This window comes from Callospermophilus lateralis, chromosome X (assembly GCF_048772815.1).
Source record: "Callospermophilus lateralis isolate mCalLat2 chromosome X, mCalLat2.hap1, whole genome shotgun sequence".
In the NCBI taxonomy this organism is placed as follows: domain Eukaryota; kingdom Metazoa; phylum Chordata; class Mammalia; order Rodentia; family Sciuridae; genus Callospermophilus; species Callospermophilus lateralis.
The window spans coordinates 61,173,261-61,194,491 of record NC_135325.1 but is presented as its reverse complement, the minus strand read 5'-3'; the positions used below and the strand labels follow the sequence as shown (position 1 = coordinate 61,194,491).

Genomic DNA, 21,231 nt, shown 5'->3' with positions numbered 1-21,231 from the left:
TTGGTGATCTCTGCAATTTCGGGCATCCATTGGGGGTCTTGGAGAATATCCCTTGTGGATAGGTGGGGACTACTTTAGTCTCTAAACCTTGGGCAAATACCTACTCTATTAATAATACAAATCTGAATTAAAGAAAATCTGAACTGTCAATTCCCCTATGGAGTATTTTTATACATGGGCTTTTAAAAACACCATTGCCTACTGAGGTTTCCTTTTTTCCTCTCTTCCTCCTCTTTCTCCCTCCCTCTTACCATTGTTTCTTTTCTTTAGCCCTAACTCTTCTGCCCTCTCTTTTTCTTTTCTTTTCTCTGATGAAAAGAAGCAATATAATACTAGTATGAGGGAATTTTTAAAAGAAATTAGTTTATAGCTCTGTCATTATTAATACAGAACATAAGGCCTTTAATACTATTGGCATTTTTCACACATTTCCATATTTTGCCTGTATTTTTAATATATTTTTGTTCTGGCTCTGTCACTTACTAGCTCATTGATCTTGGGCAAGTTTTCAATCCCTCTATGGCTTACTCCCTTTATCTTTAAAAGGGAAATTATATCAGTGCACACCTATAATGTTGATGTAATCAAGGAAGAGATGTAATATATAGAAAGCACTTACACAGTGGTTCCTGATACTTACTAAAAACCATATGAATATGTGCTTATTAGTGTTTTTACATTCTTCAGTGTATAAGGAATATTTTTTCCATAGAGGTTTGGTTTTTTAATCCTTAGCTATTTAAAGGCAGAATATTACTATAGGTTGAGCACCCCTATCTGAAAATTCAAAATGCTCCAAAATCAAAAACTTTCCTTTTTCCGTTTTTTTTTTTAAATTCCCAACAAATCTTTGGTTATAATTTGACATTTGTTTCATATCCAAATATACCACTCCATCCATTAGTAATTTTTATCTTGTTTACAGTAGCCTGTTTTTCAGCATTCTCTTATTTGTTTTATTCTTTTTAGATATACATGGCAGTAGAATGTATTTTGACCTTTTAATACATGGATTATAACTTATTCTAGTTAGGATCCCATTTTTCTAGTGGAACATGATGTGGAGTTATACTGGTCATTTACTCATATGAACATAGGGAAGTTATCTCCCATTCATTCTACTGTCTTTTCTATTCCCATCTTCCCTCCCTTCCCTTCATTCTCCTTTGTCTAATTCAGTGAACTTCTATCTCCACCCTTATAGAGAACCAAAATTGAAAACTTTCTAAGATGAATAGAGCATTTCATATTTTAGGTTTTTGGATTAGTGATGTTCAACCAGTAACATCTTTTCAAATATTATATAATACGAAAAACTCCAAAATTGGAAACACTTCTAGATGCAAACATTTGGATACGATATAGTTAGCCTGGATGAAGAGATTTTTAAAGGCAAAAAACTAAAAACAAAAAAGAAGAAACAGCTGTAGCCTTAGCACTGAAAAAAAAGGTAAAGAAACTGCATTAACATACATTCCATACACTAAGGAGTATGCATAATGATATTCATAAAAGTTAAATTATGTTTGTAGTATTTTCTATGAAGACATAAACATGTATGATGTACTTGAGAAAAATTCTACCACTTGGAAATTAAAATACTTGAAGAGGGTAAAATGTAAAATTCACTTATTTGGAAAACTCATCTTGAAAAATCTGGTAATACCAGACATAGTGCTAATTACGTGTTCAAGAAAAAATAGCCATTTACACTGGGTACAAAGCTGATATTTTTCAAGAGCACTCTTTTTTAAATTTTAAACATTATAGGTGATAGATTCCGCAGTATAATAGATGACGCCTGGTGGTTTGGGACTGTAGAGAGTCAGCAACCTTTTCAACCAGAGTATCCTGATAGTTCTTTCCAGTGTTACAGTGTTCAGTAAGTATAGTTATATTTTTTTTTTGCCTGATATAATACTGTAGTATAATATGAACTTTAAATAAACACTACCATTAATAATATATTTTTATCTGAATTACTACTCTCATAATAAGGAAGTAAGCATAGTACCTACTGGAAAGAATTTGATGGTAAACTATTTGTGCCACTGTGCATACTAAAACCAAGCAAATACTAAAAGCATTTCTACCTCCCTTGTTGTTTACCTTTTCTCTTAAGTATTTCTTCTTTTTATATTTTTGTGGTAATGGGGATTGAACCCATGAACACTCTATCACTGACCTACATCTGTATCCCTTTTGACTTTCCCCCATGGCCTTTACTTTTTCAGGCAGGGACTTGTTTCTGAGGCTGGATTCCAATCTGAAATAATCCTGCCTCAAACTTCCAAGTTGCCAGGATTATAAACATATACCACTATACCTGGCATAAGTCTTTCTTCTTTAAAGAAGAATTGAAATTATTTTCCCATAGAGAATAGTGAAATTAAATCAGTGTTTAAAGTAATTGTTATATCTGTAGTATAGTAGTGAATATTACTACTTAGTCTATTATTTAATGACATGAATTCTAGGTAGAGGTGACAGCATTATATTTTGAGATACTGTTTGTTTGCAATATTAGTTTAATTGTTCTGGAAATCCCAGAGTTGTAAGGTTCCTAATGAATGAAGCTTCTCAAAAATGATGGAAAAAATGTTCATTTTGTGAGGATTGCCTTTAAAGCCACTATATTACAGATAAAAGATTAAAATTTTGAAAGTGCTAAAATACTTAAGATATTGGGATAAATAAGAAGTGATCCAATAAGACATCATAGTGCCCAACTATAATCTAAGCTACATTGGAGGCTGAGGCAGGAAAATTTGCAAGGTTGAGGCCAGCCTGAACAACCTAGTGGGACCTTTTATCAAAATAAAATAGAAATGGCTGGTGAAGTAGCTCAGTGCTAGAATACTTACCTAGCACGTATGAGTCCCCGTGTGCTAGAATACTTACCTAGCACGTATGAGTCCCCGGTTCAGACCCTTGTACTGAAGGGAAAAAGAGAGACTGAAAGAAGTGATCCATTACACCAACTCTTTTCACCTGAAAGATATTTGCTTTCTTTTCCCTGGCTTAATAGTGAATATATGCTCATTTGGAACAAAAGATAAATAAAATACTAGGAATAGGCTTACTAACCACTAAGTTTCATTTTGGTGGAACATGTTTTCTCTAGCAGTGGTTTATTATTCTCTTTACTTAAACAGAGCTGAACTTTAATGATTAGTATGTTTTCCTTTTCTAAATTTCACCCTCCTAGAAGTGATGCAAATTATACTAGTATATGAATGGACACACTTGTAAACTTAATTTTTATCTCATTGTTTTTCAATAGCTGGGACAATAATGAGAGAGAAAAGATGAGTCCCTGGGATATGGAGCCAATTCCAGAAGGAAGTAAATATGCTTTTAAAGTCAAATTATAATTCTTTTAAAAATAAAATTACTATAATATGATATTAGACACTAATCATTTCTAATTTTTCATCTTAATACCTAGCTGCCTTTCCAGATGAAGTTGGTGCTGGTGTTCCTGTTTCCCAAGAGGAATTGACTGCTTTGCTATACAAACCCCAGGAAGGAGAGTGGGGGGCTCATTCCAGAGATGAGGAATGTGAAAGAGTTATTCAGGGCATAAACCACCTTCTTTCCCTGGGTATGGTAAATGCAAAAATAAATAAATAAACAAATAAATAAGACAACTGAAGGAAGCTAAGCTGAGCAGAATTTTAAGTTCTATAATAGGAAATGCATTTTCTTACTGACACTAGTTTTGATATTAATATTTTTTTGTGGTGCTGGGGATTGAACCCAGGGCCTCACACATGCCAGGTAAGCACTTTTCCACTCTGCTATATCCCCAGCCAAATATTAACATTTTTGTATGCTTGGTCAAAATAATGACTGATAAATATTTTCAGTATTCTGGGAGATAATATTGAAGGCAGGCATGTAAGTGTCTTTTCCTTTCTTGAGTCATTTTGACTCTCTAGCTGCTAATTTCCTGAACTTGATCTTGGATGGGGTTCCTTGAAAAAGATAGTGTGTGAAATGTATTTTACCCACATGAATAGTTATGTTTTCAGAAATATATCATTTAAAAAGTTTTGTTGTTTTATCCAGAAAAGACTTAGCAGTCTAAAGTTCAACATGGTGCTCCTTTAATTTTGTTTTCTTTTACCTGAGTTTAACTAGTGTTTTGTGCATGATTCATTGATATTATGTCAAATAAAAAGAAAAACATACAATTGAATCATCATTGTTTTTGAATTTAGAATTTTGCCCTTATTTATTTATTACTGTTAACATTTAACATTAGTGTCTTTTATAACTATTTTTGATTTTGGTAATTTTGTAGATTTTGCCAGCCCTTTTGCTGTTCCAGTGGATCTCAGTGCCTACCCCTTGTATTGTACTGTAGTTGCTTATCCAACTGACCTCAATACCATCAGGCGGAGACTTGAAAATCGCTTTTATAGGTTTGTTTAGTTTTATTTAAAAATCCAGTTTTATGTCTATGACTTGCTTTTTTGAGATCGTGTTTTTGTGGTATTAAGTAATCATCCAATGGCTCACTCTAAAATTTCTTCTAAAACTGTGGAACACCAATTTTCTTTTATTTAATTTGTTTCCACTTTTCCAGGGTGAAAAGGGTATAGGGAAGGAAGACAAAGAGGAAAACATGGGTAGCATGCATAATTAGGTTGTAAAATGAAAAGTGAAGTTAACTTAGTTTATTAAAGGCAAATTAGATGTTTTATGGATTCATCATAATTAAGATGCTACAGAAAGCCGGGCACAGTGCTGCACACCTATAATCCTTGCCATTCTGGAGACTGAAACAGGAGTATTTCAAGTTTTAGGTTGGCCTGGACAACTCAGAGAGACCGTGTCTGAAAATTAAAAATAAGTAAATAAAGAGGACTACAGATGCAGTTTAGTTGTAGAGTGCTTACCTAGAATGTATGAGACTCTGGGTTCAATCCCAAGTACTGAAAAAGAAGAGAGATGGGGAGGGGACAGGGAGAGGGAGATTGTACATAGATATAGAGCATGTCTAAATCTTCTTTGGGGCATTAGGTAGTAGTTAATTAGGTTTAATAACCAATCCTAAAATATATGTAGTAAAAGAACCAAGTTACTTTTTCCTTGGTTTTGGTTGGGAGGGGAATGATTATGGGAGGTCTTGGAAGATAGTTCTTTGTTCTTCTCTATTTGAAGTCCACTTCACCTTAATCTTAGTATCCCATGAACTGGTTAGTCTGTCTCTTATAATTAAGAATTGAATGTATTTTTACAACATTTTAATATTATTCAATACTAAATATTATGAACAATCTGTCATTCTGTATAACCTGGTTTAATTTTTTCTTTCTCCCCTTCTTCTGAAAACGAAACATTATTTTGTCTTTATCACAACACACTTTTGTTTGTTTGTTTGTTTTTTATCAAATCACTCTTTACCCACAGTGTCCTAGATCAGTTCTCTTCTAGTTTTAATAGGCTGTCTAGTATTTCAAAATTCCCTCCTGTGCTTTAAATCCTGAAATTGTATCATCCCTTTTTTTAGCCTTCATCAGTTCCATATTTGAGACATTAATATATTGGATCTCCTTTGACATAAAATGATTAAGTGCCTACTTTTTCTGTTGCATATTCTTAGAATGTAGTTTAAATGTATCAGACAAAGGTAACATAGGATATTTTTTCTTTTGTAGGAGAATATCAGCATTAATGTGGGAGGTGCGCTACATTGAGCATAATGCTAGGACTTTCAATGAGCCAGACAGTCCTATAGTTAAAGCAGCCAAAATTGTAACTGATGTTTTACTTCGATTTATTGGGTAAGAAGCATTTGTTTCCTTCTAAGAGAATAACTTACAGCTTTTTAAAAATTATTGAAATGACTGGGCACAGTGATGTAGATCTGTAATTCTAGGTACTTAAGAGGCTGAGGCAGAAGGATTGCTGCCAGCCTCAGCAACTTAAGAAAGACATAAACAACTCAGAGAGACACTTTCTCAAAATAAAAGGGGAAGGGGATGTGGTTCAGTGGTTAAGCCCCTCTAGTTCAATCCCTGATACCAGAAATAAATAAATAAATAAGGAGAAATGTATTTTGACTTGTTTCTTAGGGATCAGAGCTGTACTGATATACTGGATACTTATAATAAAATTAAAGCAGAAGAACTAAACAGTACTGATGGAGAGGAGGTAAGAAACATAGTATGATAAATAATAATGAATTCATTTTCTGTTATTTGGAGTATAGTAAGTGTCATACATAAATATTACAGTTGGCTGTAAGCAGTAAAAGATTTTTGGAAGCTGTTTTTTGTCAAATCACTTGTTTTTTGTCAAATCACTCTTTACATTGCTGGATCTTGGGGGAAATACACTGGCAGAGTCTGCAGGAATCTATATGCAGGTTTCCATCTATTATCTCTCTCCTATGAGGTCATTCTCCTAGAAATGAAAATGAAGCAATCTCTATGTTATTAGATGCTTAGTCCTCAAGGATTTTATTGGGTGCTGGTTATGTAGAAACTATCTAACTAGCACATACCAAGATTTCAGATTCCCAGGAGAAAGCAGGTATCTAGCACAAATCACATTGTTTATACCACCCCCATAATAAAGGAAATTTCCAAATGTCAGCCATGGGCCAACCATTTAAGTGAAGCCCTGCTAAAGACATATTAAATGCTTTGACCTATATTCAGATGGACTATACAAAAATATAATCATGCTAGAGGGTTTAGTCAAGGTCAGGAGGCCAGTCATCCTGTATAACTCAGTGGGTTTCAGTGAGGAGAAATTAATACTTTATTTTCTGATCCTTAAAAAAAAATGACAAAGCACTCAATATTTTAAAAGAATATCTAGCTGATGAAAATTTGATTAGGGGTTTTATTTTCTATGCATTGTATGTAAAATATTAAATTATTTTATAATGATAGATTAAACATCTAAATATTTAAGTTTCATGAAGTTGCAGCTTTCTTTCTATAAATTTCTAAATATAAAGTAGTCTTTGCTGAATAAAATGGAATTTATATTCTCAACAGAATTTCACATATGTGTTTCCTTACCAATCATTGTTCCTAACTTACATAAAACCATATTTGACCAGAGTTTATGATAGAAACCAAAACAAGATAAGAAATTGGAATAATATTGAAAACTGGTAATTCAAATTTTTTACTGGAAAACAGTTCATCCCAGGGAGAAATGACTCAATTATGCTAGATCTTATTGCAATGGCATGAAATATTTTACATGTTTATTTTGGTGTGTGTGTGTGTGTGTGTGTGTGTGTAGTATTGGGAATTGAGCATAGGGCCTATGCATACTAAGCAAGTCCTTATCTCTGAGCTACATCCCGGCACTATTTTCCTTTTATGAAAGTATCTGACTATAAAGCATTATATTATTGGGGTTAAATCTTATTTTCATAATAATAACAAGGAAAACACGATACACAAATTAGATATTAGCCTCTTGAAAGCCAAGAAAAGTTTATCATTATCATTCCCTCTATTTTCTCTGACCTTTATCATAAATGTATTTTAACATAGGATTTGATGTTTCAAGAATTTTTTGTCAAACTAGCACTACTTGGATTAGGATAGATAACTAAAGTAACATATAATTTAACAGCTTTGTTTTTTAACTACTGATATTAGAAAGGAATATAAATAGTTTATTAGTTACTTTACTAGTAGCTCTTAACCTATGTGCTTTGACATCACCAGTGGTATAGGCCTTGACTACTTGTATTAAAAAAACTATCCCTCAGGGAGACAATTAACTGAATCTCTGGCTAAGTCAAAAGTTATATTTCCCTATGGAAAAGAGATCTATTCCTTGAAATAACAAATAATTGACTATGAGTATTTTCTAATTTATAATTTTCTAATTTCTAAGTGAATGTGTCATCTATAATAAAGTTTTATAAGAAATACTAATACAGATAACAACGTTCTCCAGTCACTACAACTTTTCTGTTGTTTCCTTTTCTAATTTGAAGAGAAACCTTGTTAAGTTCTCCCAATATCATTTTCAAATTGCTCACAGTATATTGGCAAAGTTTGGGGTAAGTCTCCCTTCAGCCTTTGTTTTGTTGCCTGCTTCACTGAGGAAAGTTGATTATGATTATATTTTCCATTTACTTGTAGGTTTCTAGTTTGTAAAACTTAACATCTCCTCATACTTTCCTCTTTTAACTTAGGATACAGAAATGGTTGATTTAGATTCAGATGGTCCTGGTACTTCATCTGGAAGAAGGGTAGGTAACTAAGTGAACTACTGAGAAGAAACATTTTCAGACTTACTGTTTCAGAGATTCCAAAGAGCAATTCCACATTGGAGAGTTGCTAGAAGGACTCTTGGTACTAAGGTTATAGTTTTACTCATGGCTAAGATTCTTTTTTACAGTAACTCAGTATGCATACATTGCTGGATCATAGGGGGAAAGACACTGGCAGAGTCTGGAGGAATCCATATGCAGGTTTCCATCTATTATCCCTCTCCTATGAGGTCATTCTCCTAGAAATGAAAATGAAGCAATCTGTATGTTATATTAGACGCTGTCCTCAAGGATTTTATTAGGTACTAGTTATGTAGAAACTATCTAACTAGCATATACCAAGATTTCAGATTCCCAGGAGAAAGTAGGTGTCTAGCACAAATCAATTGTTTATACTGCCTTTATAATAAAGGAAGTTTCCAAATGTCAGCCATGGGCTAACCATTTAAGTGAAGCCCTGCTAAAGACATTAACCTCAGGCCTCTCATGTTAACTCTTTTCTGCATATTTCTTCTCCATGATAATTAGACATGAAAGTTATTCTATAGAAAGAACAATATCCTTTAAAATATTGAAAGAGATCATAACAGAAGGCAGCAAATTATAAGATTAGAATATCATGGCCATAAAAGATTTAGTTTTTAAAAATTGTCCTGAACAATTGATGGTGCCCTTGTCAAGTAAACTTGACTACCAAGAAATATTAAATCTATAAATCGGTTAGCTTTGTATAGGAAAAGCATTCATTCTTCTCTTTTTTGTACTTTATTTGAGATTCAGGTTTTTTTAAATAAAAATTCAGAATTCTAGAATCTTGCCATTTCTTCAAATGCAATGTCTAGTGGTATTATTTTGTTGTTGTTGTTGTTTTGTTTTTTTTCAGTGAGAATGGTATAAACTTTTAAATAGTGGCTGCTCTGTTTTACACAAATATATTAACACTAGGGATACATGAAAAAGTCAGTGAAAAGTTAAAGGCATAGCCTTTAGATATAATTCTATTAAAAATCTATAGGTCAAATGCCGAGGCAGAAGACAGTCTTTGAAGTGTAGTCCTGATGCTTGGAAAAAACAATGCAAAGAACTTTTGAGCCTCATTTATGAACGTGAAGACTCAGAGCCATTTCGACAGCCAGCTGATCCTCTTCCTTTGCCAGTAAGCATGCATTTGTTTAAATAATTGCCAATATAATAATTTTCCTTAAATATCCATGATAGCATCTAGGTAAGTACAATTTCCCCCTTTTTTCTTTATTTCCTTCCATACTTCTATCTTTAAATTATGATTAGTCATGACTTTTTAAATGGATTTCATGTACTAGGTACATAAATTATTATACATTTACAAATCAAATTTGAATAAATTTCTTTCCTATTCTTTCCTTCTTTTATTTCAGATATTTCTTGAACACATATTGCTAATTTATGATATATTTTTATTTAGCGTGAATACTTAATTACATGTTAGTCCTATTTAGTTTATAATAAACATGGTCACTAGAGTAGCCAACATACGAATATTACTTTTCAACAAACATTAAAAACATGAGAAAGTAGGTTATAGGATTTCTCCTCTAGGAATGTATCTATTTATATGTTTCATTACCTTTTATTAAATAACAAGTCTTTTTTAAACTTTTTCATAGAAAAATATGGCAATATTTCAGAAATACATCAGAGTATCAGCTAAGCTTAACAACCATCCATATTCTCTGTATTCATGGGATTCAGTTTGGAAAGGATATTTAAGGAACAATATTATGTTAGACAAAGCTTATTTTGTTTTTTGTTTTTAGAGAGTTTGGGCAGAACACACTAGTCTTATTTTTTATAGTAGAAAATAATGGTGAATGCAGAATTCCTTCACATTAAAGTACAACCTATAAAATATTATTTCTATTTTTGGATTTTTTAGCCTTAAGTTATAGTTGTATTACAAGACCTGATATTTTTGTAGTGGGGATCTGGGGGAAAAATGCATGATCTTTACCCTAATAGGGCCATCAAGAGCAAGAAGGAGAATCCTCAGTGTCAGTTGTTCCAGAAAGACAACAAGATCCATCTCTTTCTGAGGTAGGCTTATTTGCCTTTAAAAATATATACACTGGTGGTTGTTTTGTATGTGTTTTTTTTTTAAATACTATGCCCTTTGTAACTTGTTAAAATTTCCTTCTAATTCTGTTTTCTTCTCATATTTGTTCATTTTTTATCTTTATTTTTTGTTTTTAACAGTTTCTTAAAGTTGTTCCTTATAGTATCCATGTAGATGTTTATTTGTTTATATAGACTAAATTTAATGCAGCAGAGTAGAAAACTTCAATTATACAATATGATTTTGTCTGTAGTGCACCTGATTATTCCCACTAGGCGTTCATTCAACAAGCAGGCTGAGTCTGGGTTTTAATACTATTACAGAAGTCCCAAAAATTGCCTTTATAAAAATATTAGTGTTTCATAAACCATGTTGTGTGAGAATATTCTTTTGGACTTTTTTCTGATTTAAAAAATAAGATAACACATTTAGAGCAATTAAGGGTTCTCATTCTTTGGAAAATGTTGTCTTCTCTTATTTAGAATATATTTTCTCTGCCCCTACTTCTGGCTCTTTTAATTTCTTCTTTAAGGGAAATGTGATTTTACTTTTTAATCCCTCTAAGTAGAATGAGGGTTCTAATATTGATTGTGGGTTTTACTTCAAAACTTAAATATTGAGGATTATAGCATATGTATATAGGTATAAATACCAAATACTATTCCATATGATAACTCTAATATTAGCTAGACTTGAAATCTTTTAATTTAATATGGAATCTTCCCTTTCTCCTAAAAAAAATCAAACTAAATTCTGAACTTGTAAGCCAGAGGATTTCAGATAAAGCAAAAATAACACATTGATTAAAAAATAAAAAATGCACAAAGTTCTGGGTTAAATCCCTAGCACCACATACAAACACAGACACAGATATCAAAAAGGAGAATCAGAGGTGTTGCTCAGTGCTACAGAGCATGCCTAGTGTTCAAAAGACCTTGGGTTTAATTTCTGGTATCCTAGTACTACCCAAAAGATAAAAAATAGAAACTAACACCTGGAGATTAAATAATACACTTTTGAATGATGAATGGATACAGAAGAAATTGGTGGAGAAATAAAAAAAATACTTAGAGGTAAATGAGAATAATGAAATAACATATCAAAATCTCTGTGACAGGGCTGGGCTTGTGGCTCAGTGGTAGAGCACTCGCCTAACATGTGCGAGGTCCTGCGTTCAATCCGCAGCACTTCATAAAAATAAATAAATAAAAATAAAGTTATTGTTTCCAACTACAACTAAAAAATTTTAAAAAATCTCTTTGACAGTATAAAGATCATAGCATTGAGCTGATAAACTAAAAGAATGGAGAGATACCAAATAAATAATCTAACATCTCAAGGCCCTAGAAAAAGAACAAACGAACGGCAAAATCATTAGAAGACAGGAAAAAAATAAATCAGAGCTGAAATCAATGAAATTGGGATTAAAAAATACAAAAGAGCAACAAATCAAGGGGTTGATTTTTGAAAGGATAACCAGAATTGATAAATGATTAGTCAAAATATCAAGAAGAGGAAAAAACTCAAATTATCAAAAATCTGAGATGAAAAAGGAAATATCACCCAGAAACGTAGGAAATCCGAAGGATCATTAGTATTATTTTGAAAAATTTATACTCCAATAAGCTAGAAAATCTTGATGATATGAACAAATTCCTAGAGATATATGACCTACCCAAGGAGGATATAGAAAACTTAAACAGATTGATTTCTATTAATGAAATTGAAGCAACAATCAAAAGCCTTCCAAAGTCAAGGACCAGATGGATACTCGGCACTAAGTTTTATGAGACCTTCAAAGAAGAACTAATACTATTCTCCTCAAATTATTTCATGAAATAGAAAAGGAAGGAACTCTGTCAAATTCATTTTATGCACCCAGTATCACCCTGATACCAAAATCAGACAAATACATCAATGAAAGAAAACTTCAAACCAATAGACCTGATGATTGTAGATGCAATAATGCTTAATAAAATATTGGCAAACTGCATAAAAACACATTAATAAGTTAGTACACTTGGGCTGGGGATGTGGCTAAAGCTACCGCTTGAGCTACATGCTCGCCTGGCATGCGTGGGACGCTGGGTTCAATCCTCAGCACCACATAAAATAAAGTTGTTGTGTCCACCGAAAACTGAAAAATAAATATTAAAAAATTCTCTCTCTCTCTGTCTCTCTTTCTTAAAAAAAAGTAATCATAGAGAAATCAATAAACGTAATTCACCAGATAAATAAGAATTACATGATTATCTCCATTGATACAGAAAAAGCATTTGACAAGGTATAGCACCCGTTCATGTTTAAAACAGTAGAGAAACTAGGGATAGAAGGGGCATACCTCAACATTGTAAAAGCTATATATGACAAACCCAAGGCCACCATTATTCTTTTTTTTTTCAAAGAAAAGTTTGCTTTTTTATTATGTTTATTTTTAGTTATAGGTGGACACAATATCTTTATTTTGTTTTTACGTGGTGCTGAGGATCGAACCCAGTACCTCACATATAGTAGGCGAGTGCTCTACCTCTGAGCCATAACCCCAGCCCAGGCCAACATTATTCTTAATGGAGAAAACTCAAAAGCATGTTCTCTAAAATCAGGAACAAGACAAGGATGCCCACTTTTACCACTCCTATTCAACTTAGTCCCTGAAACACCAGTCATAGGCATCTGATAAATAAAGTTAAAGACATATAAATAGGAAAAGAGCTCAAATTACCTCTATTTTCCAATTACATGATCTTAGAAGATCACAAAAAAACTACCAGAAGAGTTATAGAATTCATAAATTCAGAATAGTGGTATACAAAATCAACACCCATGAATCAGTCACGTTCTTATATACCTTATATGTTATATACCTTCTGAAAAAGAAACTAGAAAAAGTTTCCCATTCACAATAGCCTCAAAAAAATAAAATACTTGGGAATCAACCTAACAAAAGAAAAATGAAAACTATAGAACACAAAAGAAAGAAATTGAAGAAGACTTTAGAAGTTGGAAAGACCTCCCATGTTCTTGGATAGGCATAGTTAGTATTGTAAAAATGGCCAAATTACCAAAAGTGCTATATAGATTCAATAGTGATTCCCATCAGAATCCCAGTGATGTTCTTTATGGAAATAGAACATTCATGAAATTCATTTGGAAAAACAAGAGACCCAGAATGGCCAAAACAACCTTAGCAAGAAAAGTAAAGTAGGAGGCATCACAACACGGGACCTCAAGTTATACTGCAGAGCTATAGTTAAAAAAAAAAAAAAAAAAGTATGGGCACCAAAAAAAGGTATGGAGAATAATGGAATAGAATAGAAGACACAGAGGGGCTGGGGATGTGGCTCAAGTGGTAGTGCGCTTGCCTGGCATGCGTGTGGCCCGGGTTCGATTCTCAGCACCACATACAAACAAAGATGTTGTGTCCACCAATAACTAAAAAATAAATATTAAAAAATTCTCTCTCCTCTCTCACTTTCTCTTTAAAAAAAAAAAGAATAGAAGACACAGAGACAAACCCACATAATTACAATTATCTGATACTGGACAAAGATGCTAAAAACATACATTGCAGAAAAGATAGCCTTTTTAACAAATGGTACTGGGAAAATTTAGCCTCTTTCTCTTACCCTATACAAAACTCAAAGTGGATTAGAGACCTAGGAATTAGAACAGAAGAAAATGTAGGACCAACACCTCCAACATGTCAGCTTAGGAATAGGCTAAAATTTTTTTTAAAAGGCTAGTTTTTACATTTAAAAAATCATAAATGGAACCACTATTTGACCTAGCTATTGCACTACTCACACTGCTCAGTTTATATCCAAAGGATTTAAAATCAGCATACTACAGTGATGCAGACATATCAATATTTATAGCAGCACTGTTCACAGTAGTTAAGCTGTGAAGCCAATCTAGGTGCTCTTCAACAATTGAATAGATACAGAAAATGTGGTATATATACACAATGCCAATGCAGTTTATTCAGCCATAAATAAAAATATAATCATGTCCTTTGCAGGAAAATGGATGGATTTGGAGACTATCATGCTAAGTAAAATAAGACAGTTCTCAAAATCCAAATGTCAAATATTTTCTATGATATGTGGAAGCTGACCCAAAATAAGGTGTGAGGAGGGAATAAAAAAGAATTGAAGATTGATCAATGGAGTAGACAAAGGGGAATGAAAGGAAGTGAAGATGGATGGGACTGAGAAAGACAGTAGAATAAATCTGGCATAACATTCCTATGTAAATATATGAATATACCACAGTGTATCTCACCATCAATTACATCCACTAGACACTAATTAAAAGTGAAAAACTATAAATAGCAGAAAGATCACTATAGTAGTAGGATTAGAGCAGGGGAGGATAAGGGGACCGGATATAGGAACTGGATAAGAATAAATAATATTCCATGTCTTTATAATTATGTCAGAATAAATTCTATTGTTATGTATAACTAAAAAGAACCAATAAAAAGGAGACAAAAAGTACAGAGAAAAAGAAATCGAGATCTTCAGTTGCTAATTACTCTTCAAGTAAAAATGTCCTTATAGCTGGAAAACTTGGAAATATAGTGGAACCATTTAATTATGCCTGCACAATTCCATTTTCTCTAATTAAACAGTTGGCCAAGTGTTGGAAGTTACATCAGCCTTTAAGCAGGAAATTGAATTCCATATTGTGGACTCTGTGAAAATAAAGCCAGTGACTATGTATTTTATATTTTCTGCCTTCAAAATAATGTATGATTAAAGACTGCGTTGGTAGGATTAAGGCTCTTCCATAGACCCTATATTTTTTGCTATAAACCAAATTATGGTTTGGAGCTGCGGGGAGGTAGTTGGCAGGTTGAAAAATGATGTGTTCATTTCATGGTGGATTACATTGGTATGTAAATGCAAATCTCTGTCCAATGTATTATTTACTATTGTTATGTAGTTTGGATATTTAAATGTAATACATTATTCGTTGTAGGATTATCAAGATGTTGTAGACACACCTATGGACTTCAGCACTGTGAAAGAAACTTTAGAAGCAGGAAACTATGGTAGTCCTCTGGAATTTTATAAGGATGTTCGCCAAATATTCAGCAACTCCAAAGCTTATACCTCTAATAAAAAATCAAGGGTATGAAAAACACTATTAGATGGATTAATTAAGCATTTAATGGCATACATAACTGGCAGTTTTCTTCCAACATTTTTGAAATTGCTAATTAAGTATTTACTACACTTCTGACATAGTTACTGAGATTTAGTTTTCAGTATCTTCTCTGAAATGTGTATTTTTTATTATGCATACATAAAGATACATTTAACATAATCATACTAAAATGAAACACAATTTTCTTTCTCATGTCTACCTTTTCTTTAGTCTTTAATAATACTTACACCTTCCAGAGAAAAGAGAAGGAAAGAAGAGATATAAATTTGAATGTCCTTTAATACATCCAATAAATTACTCATTAAATATAATGGTAGTTGATGGTATTAATTTCTATAAAACTTTTTGATTAGCTCTGAATGTTTATGTTACCTTTATTATAACAAACAGTGAACCACTTTGGGAAATTTTAACTGTTCATTCATACTCACATATAATAATACCTTATATTTTGACAGAGCTTAAAATATCTTGAGGACAAAAATAATAATAATATTTTTTGTCTCTTCACTGGTATCTCATTAAATTTTAAGTGAGTTGCATAGTATGTATATTTTCCCATTCATTCTAAATTCTGGAGGCATAGTTTTTTTCACATTTTCTTTTTATCCTTTAATCATGATTGTTAAGAGTGATATACATTTTTTCGTAGAAAGTTTGGGAAATACAGAGAAGTAAAAAGAATTATGTCAAATCTTATTGGCATGTATAACTAAAAATACCAATAAAAATGAAAAAAGAAAAAGCAATCAGCTGTATAGCTCATTGTTTTTTTGTTTAAGTTAATATTTAATACATATACTAAAAATGTTTCTTATTAACACATATCCTCACATATATTTATGTATTCTTTTAAACAGTAGGTTTTATGTTTTAAGATCTTTCTATTATTTACATGTTATAACTCTTGAAAAGAAGATTTTCAATGGTATTTTATTTTATATTATTTAACCATTGCCTGTTGCTAAAGATACAGGTTTTTCCAGTTTTTTTTACTTTATCTGAATAATGGTTATGGCTAACATTTTAAATATCCTTGAACATAATTTTGTGTTCAATTCCCTAATATTTTCATAAGACACATTCTCAGAGGTAAATTTATTAGCCAAAGATATGCATATTTTTATGTTTATGGTACCTGTTATAAATTGTCCTTTAGAATATTACTCCAGATAAAATTTCCTCAAATGTTTGATTCTTTTTTCTATTCTTCAGAACAACTAAATATGTGTTTTCAAAATATTCATTAATTTTGTTGTGAAAATATGTCTTGTTTTTATTCTTCAGGAAGAGTTTCTCAAGTAAATAAATAAAGTGTATATTTGTTTGAAATGATTATGCTGATATTGGTCCAGCCATATTTGTACCATTTTTTTACATAATTAAAGTAATTGGTAAAATTTCTGCCTTTTCAGATCTATAGTATGACACTTCGATTATCTGCCTTATTTGAAAATCATATTAAAACTATCATCTCTGAATATAAGTCAGCAATCCAGAGTCAGAAGAGGAGAAGGCCACGGTACAGAAAACGTCTAAGAAGCAGCAGCAGTTCCTTATCTAGTACCAGAGCTCCTAGGTATATTATACTGATGCAGCATTCATTTTCTGGTTTCAGAGCATTTTGTATGTACACCTCATTTCTCAAAGTTTATAAATAGTTTGAGGAAATCCTAAGTGGTCATTTTTCCCAGAACTCTTGTGTCTGGGTAAGATGGATTTAGTAACCAAAGCATTGTTTATGTGGATTTTACTGTACCAAATTCTTTAAGAAAAATTATTAAACAAAGCTTAAATTTGTCAAATTACAAATTTGAATCAATTCAAAGCTTGAATTTGGGGGTATTTTCTCTTTAGTCAACTTAAGCATTTTATAGTATACTGTCTATCATTATTTGTTATTAACAGAAAAAAAATGTTCTTCATCACATATTTTTATTTATAGTCCAAAAGGGAAACAGAAACAAATGAAGTTGCAACCTAAAAATGACCAGAATACCTCAGTGACTTATGCCAGGACTAGTTCTCCTTTCTCATCTCCTGGTAAATATGTTTTTTTGCTTTAGTGTTTTGTATCTAAATTAATTATGGATATTAAGGATATGGAAGAGGTAGCATAGCTGTTAATGAAAAGGGGAATAATTTTGGATTTAAAACGTGTTTTAGTTCTAGTTCTATTTGCTAGCACTGTGGCCCTGGATATAAGCCACATAGTTTGATTTGTTAGATACATTTTAATGGCTCTTAGTTTGGGAATTCTGTGACTATATGATTTTTACTATCTATACTATTTCAGAACATTCATTCAATATTGTTGGAGATGGTTTCCTTGGAGAAGATTTATCTGATATTTTGTGCTTGACAGAATGATAATTTGTCCTGAAAATATACATACTTCCTTCTTATAGTAACTTATAATATTTATTTTAAAGTAAAATAGCAGATACATAGTTTTAAAAGCAGCCTATTTAACTTTCCTAAAAACATGAAATTATGTCAACCTAACAAGTTGTTTAAAATGAAAGTTTCAGATGCTGCTGAAGGATTTTCATCATATCTGCTTGATGATGAACTAGATGGGCCATTTTCTTCATCGAGCTTCAGTGGATATAGCCGAAATGGAAATAGCCATGATCCAGGAAAAGCCAAATCATTTCGAAATAGAGTTTTGCCAGTGAAACAAGGTAGGAAAAAATATGGAACAGGACATTCATTTCTTCATTCTCCTATGATGGAAGATGAATCATTTGAAAGCTCATGTTCTAGAGTAGTAAAATCTAGTATGTCCTCATAGTTGTTTTTATGGTACCAGGGATTGAAACCAGAGCCTCATGCTTGCTAACCAACCATATTTCCAACCCTTTATTTTATTTTGAGATGGGGTCTTGTTACATTGCCTAGGCTGGCCTAAAATTTGTAGATAGAGTCTCACTAATGCTGGCTTCAAACTTGATTCCCCCTGCCACAGACTCCCAGGTAGCTAATATTATAGGTGTGTGCCACTGTGCCCATCATGTTTTAGTCATTTTTGGTTTTGGTACCAGGGATGGAACCCAGGGACACTTTAACACTGAGGCACATCCCCAGCCCTGTTATTATTATTATTATTATTATTATTATTATTATCATTTATTTTGAGGCAGGGTCTCACTATGTGGAGTTGTTGAGGCTGGCTTTGAAATCAGAATCCTCATGCTTCCGTCTCCAGAGCCACTTTTAGTACAGGAATGTGCCACCATGCCTGGCTATGTTTTAGTCTTTTAAAATAAATAGGAAGAAAATCACTAAATGAGGAATTCTTTCCCCAAACATAGAAGAACCATACACTTAAACACATTTAGGATTTTTCATTAATAAACCATATTAATAAGAAGGGAAAAGTTTGTAAAGTCATCTTGAAATAGTTCTCACATTTTTATGGACTATTCCAGTAAAACAAAAGTTGGCCTGAATTGAGAAATGATCCTCTTTTCAGTCAGTATCCAATTCTCCTGCCTTCCTATGGTTATCTAGTTATACAGCTCAGATATTTTCTTCCCTAGGTGCCTGCTATATCACTAAGTTATTGATTTTCAGATTATGCCCTGGGGATACATATAGGTACTTCAGAAATTCCCTGAAAAGTCTTACACATTTAACCAGATGAACTAAGCCATTTTATTATTTCCTATAATGATCTTCCATATAACTTTTTATTTGAAAAAAAAAATTTTCAGTGTTGACAAAGAAATCATTGACCTAATTCATTACCATGTGCATCCATCTTAGTCCTTGTCAGGGACATTGATTATTATAAATACTTGAAGGTTATCATTACCAAAGTTTTCTTATTATACTTAGTTCTATATGTTATGATCCCTAAACATATTCAAAGACAGTTCTAGTATTTTCAACTATTTGAAGTTTGTGAGAATATTTAATATGTTTTTACAAATGCTTTAATTGGAATATGGATTTAATTTTATGCACATTTTAATTGAAATCAACTATACATTGTTATAGGCACCAAGTAACTTAAAAAATAGAGTCTAGAGATATAATTTATATTAATGAGAAAAAAATATCTGTCGCAGTCTGGCTGGGCACAATTCAGGAGCCACTTGTCAAAAGAAACTAACTTTATTTTTAGAACCACACACGATAAACAAAACAGCTCCTCAGGAAAAAACCCTCAGAGCCCAACTGCCACCACCGGCTTCCCACAAGCCACACACCCCAACAACCTCTTCCTCCCACAATCCTCCTGCTCTTGAGGCCGATTGGCTGGGTCGCATGGGCGGAGCCAAAAAAGTCCCCCAATGAGCAGCTCCGGGGTCTGAAAGGGCAGGGAAACAGCCCAATGAGCATCACCGCAGAGGAGCCAATCAGCTAGATGTTGCTGGGGCTGCTGTGAGCCAATCATCAGCTGGCAGTCTGAAAGTTTGCTGGGGCCCCTTCGGCTGTGGCTCTCAACAAATATCAAAATACCCTATTACTTGAAATTAATGTGCCTTTGTTTTTCCCTATCCATATCTTTATTCTCTCCTCTGATTTTTTTTTTTAAACTGGGGATTGAACCCAGGGGTACTTAACTACAAACCACATCCCCAGCCCTTTTATTTTTATTTTGAGTCAGGGTCTCCCCATGTTGCTGAGGCTGGCTTTGAACTTGGGATCCTCCTGTTTTATCCTCCTAAGCTGCTGGGATTACAGGTGTGCACCACCATTCCCGGCTATTCTCTGATCTTGCTACTCTTTGCAAACTCATGCTACTGCCTTCTTCCATTTTGCCCTTTCTATCACTGATATGTTTTTAGAAAGAATAGCCTATATTTCTTTCCATCTACATATTCCTTTAGTTTTGTAATCTAGCTTCTGTTCTAACCACTTTCCAGAATCTGTTCTCCTCAAAATCCCCAGTATTATTCAAGGGTCAACCAGTGTCCTTTTCTTAGTCCTTATATTGTTTATCTTTGTATCATTGCATACAGTTGACTACCTCCTCTATGAACTCTACTTCCAGGTTTCTATACTCTTCTGATATTCTTGTATCTCTGCTTCATTTTCTTCTCTTTGACCCTATTTTCTGTTTGCAGTTTGCCCCTGGATTTAATTTATTTTTGTCCTCTCCAAAGAAAAGAATCTAAAGACTTTAACAGTTACCTTAATGCCAGTGACTCTCCAAGTACATATGCCCAGATCAAACATCTCTTTATTCTAACTGGTTTCATTTCTAGTTGCTCCCTAAAAAAAATTCTTCAGTGCTTAACATCTTTTCATCTCAAGTTAACTTCTTTTTGTGTGCTCATTATTTGAGTTAATGGTACCACCTTCTTCCTAGTCATTCAACTTATCTCACAGTTTTCTTTTGTTTTTGTGGTACTGGTGATTCAACTCAGGGCCTTCATTCATTTAGACAAGCATTGTACTACCAAGATACAGCCCCAGTCTTCATAATGCATTTGACTCTCCATTTACTCCTCATATTCAGCCAGTAATCAAGTTTGGTGAATTCTAATGCTCCTTTTTAAAAAACTTAGTTGCAGATAGACCCAATATCTTTATTTTTTTTAATTTATTTTTATATGGTGCTGAAGATTGAACCCAGTATCTTACACATGCTAGCTGAGCACTCCACTACTGAGCTACAGTGACACCCCCCACTAATGTTCTTAATGCCACTGAAATCTCTTTATCTGTTATTTGTTGCTATTATCTTGGTCTCTAGACAAAT

The 21,231-nt window shown here is 32.8% G+C and overlaps 1 protein-coding gene across 1 annotated transcript in view; it reads left to right on the top strand.

Annotated features, from left to right (window-relative positions):
* The window catches only part of Brwd3 (bromodomain and WD repeat domain containing 3), a 121,261-nt gene that overhangs the window by 92,281 nt on the left and 7,749 nt on the right, over positions 1–21,231 (top strand). The window contains exons 28-40 of the mRNA XM_077106792.1: positions 1,771–1,882; positions 3,284–3,345; positions 3,449–3,604; positions 4,307–4,427; positions 5,667–5,792; positions 6,084–6,162; positions 8,180–8,236; positions 9,273–9,413; positions 10,256–10,330; positions 15,330–15,482; positions 16,934–17,097; positions 17,464–17,561; positions 18,044–18,202. Coding sequence (XP_076962907.1) covers positions 1,771–1,882; positions 3,284–3,345; positions 3,449–3,604; positions 4,307–4,427; positions 5,667–5,792; positions 6,084–6,162; positions 8,180–8,236; positions 9,273–9,413; positions 10,256–10,330; positions 15,330–15,482; positions 16,934–17,097; positions 17,464–17,561; positions 18,044–18,202 — 1,503 coding nt within the window. The remainder of the gene's footprint in view (positions 1–1,770; positions 1,883–3,283; positions 3,346–3,448; positions 3,605–4,306; positions 4,428–5,666; positions 5,793–6,083; positions 6,163–8,179; positions 8,237–9,272; positions 9,414–10,255; positions 10,331–15,329; positions 15,483–16,933; positions 17,098–17,463; positions 17,562–18,043; positions 18,203–21,231) is intronic.